We start from the raw sequence: 10587 nt of genomic DNA on the forward strand, positions 1-10587 counted from the left end.
GACCGACCGACCGACCGACCAACCGACCGACCGACCCATGCATAGGAAATACACAAAAAGTGGAATGAAAGTGGATCCCAGAGTAGACACATCCACCTTACTTGCCCACGAGAAATTTATCTGGAAAATAATGTATTTTCTATAAATACTCCTAGAAGAATTAAACACTAGTACAGGGAAGGTGGGAAAGAACCTCAAGCCCTACCTCACTCCCACACACCAACATTATTTCAAGATGAACCACACATTTAAATGCAAAGTTACAACTATAAAGCTTCTAGAAAAGGACAAGAATACCTCTGTACCTTTACTGAAAATCCCAAAACATTAAGCATAAAATATTAATTCTGACATATTGAACTTTATCAAAATGTACACCTTATGAAAAGTTAAGCCACAGACTGAGGAAAAAAAACCTGTCATACACAACACCATAATATATCAAATTCTTCTACAAACCAAAAACAAAAGACAACCCAAATTTTTTGCAGTGTGTAAAAAGACAGTCACAGGACTGGGGAAATAACTCAGCAGTCTAAGTGCCTGCCTGGCAAGTGCAAAGATCTGCATTCAATCCCCAGTACCACAAACCATGCCAGCCCTGGAACCAGAGGCATGCCAACTGAAACCAGGCATGATGGCACATGACTAATCCCAGCGCTGGAGGCTGAGACAGGAAGATCACTAAGAGTCAGAGCTGTGTAGCAAGACCCTGGTACCAAATAAATAAATAATTTTTTTAAAAGACACAGTACAAAATTGTACAAATAGCCAATAAGCTCATGAAAAGTAGTAAGCATTAGGCCTCAGAAAATGCAAATTAAAACCACAGTGGAAAAAAAAAAAACCCCACAGTGATATGATATTCATACCCACATGGGTAGCTAAGACCAAAACTTAAGATCCTTGTTGCACTATACATAAATTTTTTCTTACCACTCAGAGACATATCTTAGTCAAACCACACCTTACCTGCCTGTGTTGAAGATGAAGCGCAGGATCAGTACAGTTTCAGCTAACAGGTTATACGCAGACTCTTACCTTGCAAATCCTTGTGGCAGTTCCCCAAGGCCATACAGTGGATAAAGGTATGGGCTTTTGCCGTATCTTGCCAAAGACTCACTGTAAAGTTTAATTCTATCAATGGTCTCACAACATGGCTGATCTAAGTAGCTAGAGAAAAACAAAAGTATGTTAAAAATTTTTGCTTAATTCAAAGTCATTTTCTGAAGTGATTTCAAGTCATGGTATCTTCTTGCTCACTCAAAAGACTCAATGCTAATAATTTTAAACTAGAACCTCATCTTTCACAGTACTTCATGGCTATATATTTACTGTAAGAATTTCTACTTTACAGAACTGGGAAACTGAAAATTCCAAGAAAAATACAAATCTAAAAACAAAAAAAAACTTACTCATCAGTTCGATACAGTGCAAGAGAATGACCAGTAAAATCTATAACATCTTGCCCCAAGTCAAATTTCTTATACAGATCTCGCATTGTGGTCTTCTTAGGATCAATGCCCTCAAACGTTCTAGAGTCTTTTTCATCAAAGTTGGCAACATACACTAGGAACTTTCTGAAGCGACGTTTTTCAAATAGTCCCATTAAGCCTATGAAAGAATTTTTCAAAAAATCACAAATCATAATGTAAATGAGAAAAAAATGAGTGAGAAAAAAGTTTATGCGTATCATTAGCTTCAGCTCCTATTCTGAAAGTGTAATGCAAGATGTGGGAACTGACAATGCAGCTTCTAGTTTTACAAGACTTTAAAAGAAACCTATACAATTAAAACAGGTCAGCTGTAAGATCTTCAATTTTACTTTACAATTACAATTAGAACCAGTACTTACTTAAATATAAGTTGATTTAGTCTCAATAAATACAAAGTAAACATGACTGAAAAAACATCTATTTTTTGAGAATGCATTATTCTCAACATTTCTCCTTTGATAACTCTGCTCTACACTCAGTCACATGTCTGAAAATTTTAACACTCTACTTTTTCCTCTTCTTTATAAAAAATTATCTATTTATTCATCTGGTACAGGGCCTCACTATGCAACTCAGACTCCCCAATACCGGGATTACAGGTGTGTACCACCACGCCCAGTTAAGGGGCTTTGCACAGTGCAACCTGGGTTCTGAGGCCAGCACAGCATGCAGTACCGGGGATTGAACCTGGGTCCTTGTGATTGCCAGGCAGGCATTTAGACCACCAAGCTCTCTCCCCAGTTCCCTTTTCCTTTTCTAACTAGTAAGAAATACACTGGCATATCATGAGAAGAGAAACTTAAGATTTCAAAATCAAATTAACTTCAACAAAAGTTGGATGTTGACTATGCTGTTGATCACATAATGAAGTCTTGGATAACCAGTTCACTGCTTTTTACACTAACAAATACAGATGAACAGACTGCAGTGTGAAGTTCACCTAAAATGCCTACTCTATATGTAATACTATTATTGAAACTGTGCTAGTAATCAGCTTTGAAACTGTCTCATTGCTATTTGTTTCTCAATAAAACTATTAAAAAAAAAATGCCTACTCTTCCTAATAGGTCAGTACTCCTACTAGGTTATAGCTGGTATATAATAAAAAAGAAAGTGTTCTAGTTTTATCTTCCTTCTCTCCTAAACTGTATGTGATATTAAAATTCATTGATATATCCCCAAATGCCTAGCACATGATGGATAATAAATATTAGTTGATCATATAGATAGATTTCTCAGATCCCTTTCCCCTGTAAAATCTATTATTGTGAGAAAATGAAATTACTTACTAGATGCCAGGGCTTCTGCTTCAGTAGAAGGAACCTTATAGATTTTTCCTCCCTTATAAACAAAGCTCCCTTCAATCACTTTGAAATCCATGTATCGGGTAACTTCCGTATAAAGCAGCATCTTAACCAGTTGACCTAGAAAAGTTACATAATTCAAACCATAACTTAAATCATTTTACCACTGGCCAGGAATGGTGGCACACAGTTGTACTTCCAGCACTTGGGGAGGCTGAGGCAGAAATACTGCTGAGTTCAAGACCAGTGTGTGCTACACAGTGAGTTCCAGGCCAGCCTAAACTACAAAGTGAGACCCTGCTCAAAAAAAAAAAAAATCTAGGGCCCGCCAAATAGCTTAGCGGATTAAAGCATGTGCAATCAGGTGCAGGGGCTGGGGGTTTGATCCTGATCCTGCAATGCCAGATCCCTGGGGGCACTGAGACAGCAACTGAGACTGCTGTGGGCGTGCGCCTGTAATCCCAGCTCTTGGGAGGCTGGACACAGGCGGACTACTACAAGTCCGATCTAGTAGTGAGATCCTAAACACCCTGTAGACCCTTCCCTAAAAAAAAAAAAAAAAAGCCCAGGATAGCTGCATATGCCATGCCTATATTCCCAGAAGGATGAATCAGAAGGATTACAAATTTAAGGCTGGCCTGGTCAATTTACTGAGATTGTCTCAAAATTTTAAAAAATTAGAACAGCTAAGAATACAACTTAATAGTCCCTGAGTTTAATCCCCAGTATCACCAAAAATAAATGCACATTTATTGTCATTAATGTCTCCCCAATTTTTTACACTATTCATTACCCCCCAAAAAAAACTTCTGAAGGTTTATTTAAAATGTACAGAAAGAATACATACTTATAGCATATTCAGAAATATTCTTTTTTTTGTTTTGTTTTGTTTGTGGAACCAGGGATTGAACTCAGACCTTTGTGCTTGCCAGGGAAGCACTTATTCTACTGAGCCATCTCCTCGGCCCCAGAAATATTCTTAATATTATAACTTCAAGATTAATAACTGAACGTGGTTTGAAGATATAAAATAATTATTAGAGGCATAAGTTTGAGAATTATGATAGTATTACAAATGGACTTACGAAGCTTTATCATTTATTTCAAAGTGCACCAACTTCAAAATATTTCCAAGTCAGTTTATGTTCATGAAGGTTAACACCAACATCAAAAAGGCTTACAATTAGAAAGCATCTACATACAAGAATTCTCACACACCAAAAGCAAAAAACTCCTTTATGAAATTAAAATTATCTTAAAGCTAATTGGAAAAGACAAACAATAAAGTAGCTAAACACTTAAAAGTTATTTATTTATTTATGTATTTAGTACAGGATCTATAGGGTCTCAATACACAGATCGGACTTGTAGTGATCCTTTTTTTAGCCTCCCGAGCGCTGGGATTGCAGGCATGCGCCATCATGCCCAGTCTCAATCACCATCCTAGAGCACCCTGGGGGTGGGGCCGGCACAGCAAGCCAGGGGATTGAAACCCCAGCTCGTGTCTGCCTAAGCAGGCGCCTTAATCCACTGAGCTATCTGGCCAGCCCTATTAAAAATTCTTTTAACAAGAAATATAGTGATAAGGAGAAATTTATATAGCCAGATGTTAACAGACTTGCACACTGTATAATGATAGGAATTGTTCCCCAAAGTAGGGAAAAACAATACAAACTCATGTATAAAAATGCAATTTATAAAAACTCAATATTATGAAAAAAATTCTAGTCAAGATAAAAACAGGGGCCAGCCACGTAGCTCTGTGGATTAAGGCACCTGCTTAGGCAGACACAGGGGCCGTGGGTTTGATCCCTGCCTGCCCCGCCCCTGGGGCACACTGAGACAGTGACTGAGACTGGGCATGGTGGTATACACCTGTAATCCCAGCACTTGGGATACTTAAAACAGGAGAATTACTCACTACGAGTCTGACCTGTGTAGTGAGACCCTGTAAGCCCTGTACTTAATACATTTTAAAAATTAAATTAAATTAAAAAGACAAGAAAAAGCAAGACGAAAAACATAAATGTTGATGAAGGACAAGTGACTGGCCACTTTGAAAAACTGGATTTCAAACTCTACTTTTCAGCCAATAACACAATAAAGTAGGGCCGGGGAGATGGCTCAGTAGTATAAGTGCTTGCCTGGCAAGCACAAGGGCCTGAGTTCAATCCCTGGTTTCACAAAAAAAATAAAAACAAAAATAAAAAAGTAAAGTAGATGAATTTCATAAGATCAAGTGAATCTGCTTATTTGGTACAATGGGCAAGTTTATATAGCAAAGAACTAAAATGGTAAAATCACTAAAAGCAAGTACCAGTCTCCCCACCCTGTGCTGGGGATTGAACCCAAGACCATGCATGCCAGGCAAGGGCTCTATGCACTGAGCTGAACTCCAGCACTACAAATATTCATGCTTTTATAACTTTGAAGTGCAGAGAAAATTTCCAAGTACACAAAAGAAAAAAGATCAACCAATATGACATGAAAATTGAAAGCATTTTGTACAGAAAAAAATGTCACAAGGCAAATGACAAACAAAAGATATTTTCAACATAGTGTAACAACCTGATTTACAAAGAATTCTTTCATATCAGCACCAGAAAACTTCCACAGAAAATGTGCAAAGCACAAGGCAGGTCAACTGAGTAAAGTCTAGGAAAGAAGGAATATAGCTAAAACTCATTCCGGCCTCTAATAAATAAGAATTTTAAAAGACCAGATTTTTCCTTTCAATATGACAAAAACTAAAATAATATCAATGGTTAATGAAGTACAAGGGAAGGCCAGGGATATAGCTCAGCGGTGCAATGCCTGCCCAGTAAGCGTAAGGCCCAGAGTTCAATTCCCAGTACCAAAACAGAAAATAGTTAAAAAAAAAAAAAAAAAAAAAAAAAGTTCCAGGGAAAGGACAGCATCACTGGTGAAAGAGAACTGTAACAATAAAAAGGGAAATACTTCTGAAAGCTCCCTGCCAGGCGGAGGATGTGGCTCCCCAGTACAGCAGTTACCTAGTGTATGTGATGCTCTGGCTTCAGCCCCAACAAGGGAGGCCCTGCAACCACTACTAGCTACACACGGCAGCACACATCTGTTATCCCAGCACTCTGGAGGGTTAAGGCATGACTCCAAATTCAAGCTCAACTGAGGTAACTAAGCAACTTAGTGAGGTCCTGTCTTATAATAAAAAATAAAAAGCCTGAGGACGTTGCTCAGTACCAAGGCTCTGGATTAAATCCCCAGTACTAAAACAAAAAATTCCAGTACTTTAAATAAATTAAATCAACCAATCAATCATCAATCATAGTTTTTATCCCTGAAATCTGCTTCTAGATATATACAACACAGCACAAATATTCAAAATATATTCATTAAAAAGCATAATGTATTAACAGGCACCACCCCCAAAAAATGTTATACATCAAAATACAAATTATAAGCCATAATCAGATAGTGAAATTGTATCAAGTTTTTCCTTTTTTTCTACTTAACTGCTTTCTAATTTTAAGAAAATAATTGTATTACCTATCCTCAGACAATAGAGATTTTTCCTTTATACTTTACCTTAAAAGAATTCAGTTAATTTAATTTAATTTAATTCAATTTAATTTTAGCTGGCTCAGCCCACCCTAAGAATGGGGCTGGTGCAGCATGTGGTGCCAGGGAGTGAACCGCAGTCCCCTGTGCCTGCCTAAGCTTGCCTAAGCAAGTGCTTTAGACTGCTGATTTATCTCGCTGGCCCTCAGTCAGTTAATTTTAAATTTCAGAAATCTCTATAGTCTTTTCACACAAACTATAGAATATAAATTCAAAAAAAGGGAAAAAATAGCACATACTTTATTTTATGAAATACAAGCAGATCTATAAGCAAAATTTGGCATCTCCAAGTCATCTCAAAAAAAATTAGTATCACATTAATTTAAAGATACTCCAGCCGGGTGTGCTAGCACCTGCCTGCAAGCCCCAGCACTTGGGGGCTGAGGTAAGAGAACACTACAGTTCAGGTCAGTCTGTACTATAGTGAGACGCTGCCTCAAAAAACAATTACATCAAATTAAAATTAAATGATATTTCATACTGCTCTCAAATAAGAAAAGTTTTAAAAGCCTAAAAACTAGAAAAATACTCAAATGACTATTTCTGCAGGCCCAGTAATTTAAGATTGTCACTAAAGAATCAAGAGGAAAATCTATTACAAATATCAAAATTTTGATATATAACATAGATCGCAACCACTGATATTTATAAAATGTTTACAATTTGGGTTTGTATTGCACTCACTTTTGCTTTTCCAGTCATTTACTGTAAGCCACATCCTCTTCCTTCCATTCTTACCAACTCCACACTCAATGAAGTCCAGTCCCTCAAACCCAAAATGTTCTCTTAAGAGTATTTTTATTTCCAAATCTGATTCAACAGACTCTCATAATTAAAATTAAGTCAGAATGTCTTACCATTAGCCATCAGGAACTTGGGAATTAAGTCAACATTCCAGTCTCTTCCTCTCCCCATTGATGCTGGAGGTACTCCTGGTAATTGAAATCTTTTGTATAACTATAAGTAAAACAAAAATACCCATCATGTCACAAAACTTAATTTTTTGTTATATATAAAACTATCTTTGATCAAGTGGTTTTAAGTTAAATACTACCACAAGAGGCTAAAGGATACTTCATTTTTTTAAACAGACAAAAATTTTCCAAAATTACAATATATGTGTAAACATTACACAACTCAAAAATGCAAGCTACTGCAAAAACTTGGTTTCTTTCTTCTTTACTAGTAGAAAAGTAAAAGTACAAAACTATTAGTCACTGACACTGTACTTCTGCAAGCAAGTCCCTTATAATTTGGAGAAATCAAACAATTACAAATTGAATAAAAAGGTCTCTCCTGAATAAAAAGTTAACAAAGGCTTAGTTTTGCTTCTGTAAGTTATTTAAAGGGTTAAAAAGACATTTTAGGTTCAACTCAGAAAAGAAAATGAAAATTGGTTATAGACATCATGTTTTAAATTTTACTGAGGTCCGACTCATCCACAGGCCAGGCGTGGTGGTGCATGCTTGTATCCCAGCACTTGGCAGGCTGACGTGGGGGACTGCTGAGAGCAAAGCAAGCCTGAACCACACAGCGAGTTTAATACCACTCTCAACCTCACGGAGAGACCCTGTCTCAACTTCCCCCAACCAATACATAATAAACTGCACATATCTAATATATACACTTTGATGAGTTTGCTTATATACATACACCCATGATAACTTTACTATCAAGTACTAAACATATCCATCACCACCAAAAACATTGTTGTGTGCTGTTTCTTACAGGGTGATTTTTTTGTGGGGAAGGAATCAAATTTGTAATTTGTGAGTTGAATAGAAGTTTAAATAGAAAGAAGCTTGCAATTTAAGTTTTCAGAGGGCTGGGGAGATAGCTAAGCAGTCTAAGCACCTATCTGGCAAGCACAAGAACCCAGGTTCAATCCCTGCTACTACACGCCATGGTGGCCCCAGAACCCCAGGTGCTCCATGCGGACCACCTGGGCTGGTGGTGCACACTATAATCCCAGTTGGTGTCTCAGCACATCCTGGGGGCGGGGCCAGCACGGCAGGCCTGGGGATCGAACCCTAACCCCTGCATCTGCTTGCAGGTGCTTTATTATGCTGAGTTATTTGGCCAGCCCCAATAAAAGATTTTAAAAAATATAAAAACAAAATTTTGAAATATTTATGAGTCCTTTTCTTCAGATGAAGCAGAATATTAGCAGAGCTTGTGGACACTCAGGAAAGGTTCATGAATCTCCAAGCATTCACACACATACCCTCCAAGTGTGGAAGGCACAGTGCCAGCACATGGGCTCATAAGTTACCTTCAAAGAACAAATCTGGTGGTCATCACCTCAAGTAGGGGTCAAAGTCATTAGCATCATTAATGCTAGCACAACTTGATATTACGTGGCCCCAAACATGATTTAGTATGCTGTAACAAACAACAATTACTTATAACCTAGCAGACTATGCAAAAGAAAAAAAATTCGGAGATTATTGTGGATTGAGAGAAGAAGGAGAAACACCAAAACTGTAATGGCTGAACTTTTAGTTAATCCTGGTTTTAAAAACAAAAGGCTACTGGCAGGCTGAGGCAAGAGTACCATAAATTTGAGCCTAACATGGGCAACTTAGCAACGCAGTGAGAAACTCTCTCTCAAAAAAAAAAAAAAAAAAAACCGATCTGGAGCAGGAGCTCCGTGAGAAGACCCAGAGTTCAACACCCAGTATTTAAAAATAAATAATTTTTTAAGTAGACTACTAAATAGCCATATAAAACACCTTAAGGGCTACTAGGAAATCTGAATAAAATCTATGATCATCATCAATTTTCATAAATATAATAGTAGTATGATTACACAGAATTACACAGGAGAATGCTATTCTTAACAGATGAATGCTAAAATATGGAGTCTGCCCCCCAAAAATGTGTGCACACTTCAGGAAGAGAAAAATGTGTGTAAGGTATGCATTCTCCTGATTTAATATATGCAGACTTTTATGTATGTCATATATATAATATAACTGAAAACCCATCACATTGCTGTGAATTTATTCCTTACAGAATAAATTCAAAATGCATGTACAGCCATCTCAGTGAGCAAGATTATCCAAGCAGCAGTTTGCTCTATCAATAAATGTCTCAAAGCTCATGGCCACCACTTTGAGCATTTCTTGTAGAGGCCAAAGGCAACTCACAGGACTCTCATATCTCAATAAATTTAGTATTACAGTATTTTTACAAGCCTTTTCTTTTCCTAAAGTATGCATACATTTTTTAGACAGACTCTGTATTTAGGTCAAATATCTTCAGGTCTACATTACTTACAATTGTTCAAAACCAATAAAAACACCAACAGGAAGCCACACATGTAGCACACACCTGTGATCCCAGGTCTGGGAGGTTGAAGGAAGACTATAAATTCAATCCCAGCCAGGGCAACTGTCATTAACAAGACCTGTCTCGGGCTGGGGTGATGGCTCAGTGGAATAAGTGCTTCCCTGGCAAGTGCAAGGGCCTGAGTTCAATCCCCAGTTCCACCAAAAAACAAACAAACAAACAAGACCTTGTCTCAAAAAATAAAAGAACTGTGGATATAGCTTAGTACAAAGGCTCTGGTTTTAATCACTAGTATCACTTACACACACACACACACACAAACCACAAAAATATGAAGGTGAAGCAAGTATTTCCAAATGTTAAATCAGGTACAGTGGTGCACACCTGTAATCCCAGCACCAGACAGGCTGCAGCAGGAAGATTGATTTGATTTCCAAACCAGTCTGGGCTAGGGCTACCTAGTGAGTTCAATGCCAACAACATAGAAAGACATTGTCTCAAAAAAAACAAAAACTGTTCAAACAAACAAAACGTAAAATAGGAATTCAGATGTTAAGGTTTTTGATACACTGGAAGTATTATTTCACCTTTTCTGTATTTCTGAATACAGGAAAAAAAACTTTCTAAATCTAGAAACATCACTAATTATAGTTACTGATGATTTACAAACACAGTAGAAGCTCGAATAGGTCAAATAAATAGATGGATATTCTACAAGCCTGACACACAAAAACAATAGTAAGACACACCTTAAAAATGCTTCATGTCAGGGGCTGGTGAGATGGCTCAGTGGTCTAAAGCACCTACTTAGAACAAGCTAAGTCTAGCAAAGTGCAGCGACCACAGTTCAATCCCCCAGCACCACATGCCAGCCAGCCCCGCCCCCTGGTGGGCTGAGC

General features: G+C 37.6%; 1 protein-coding gene across 1 annotated transcript in view; it reads right to left on the bottom strand.

Annotated features, from left to right (window-relative positions):
* The window catches only part of Gdi2 (GDP dissociation inhibitor 2), a 44480-nt gene that overhangs the window by 24987 nt on the left and 8906 nt on the right, over positions 1-10587 (bottom strand). Inside the window, exons 3-7 of the mRNA XM_004648988.3 lie at positions 7255-7354; positions 2786-2920; positions 1416-1614; positions 1042-1173; positions 306-310 (exon numbers count right to left, since the gene is read on the bottom strand). Of these exons, the coding sequence (XP_004649045.2) occupies positions 306-310; positions 1042-1173; positions 1416-1614; positions 2786-2920; positions 7255-7354 (571 nt within the window). The remainder of the gene's footprint in view (positions 1-305; positions 311-1041; positions 1174-1415; positions 1615-2785; positions 2921-7254; positions 7355-10587) is intronic.

Source organism: Octodon degus, unplaced genomic scaffold (genome assembly GCF_000260255.1).
Source record: "Octodon degus isolate 3935 unplaced genomic scaffold, OctDeg1.0 scaffold00071, whole genome shotgun sequence".
NCBI lineage: Eukaryota > Metazoa > Chordata > Mammalia > Rodentia > Octodontidae > Octodon > Octodon degus.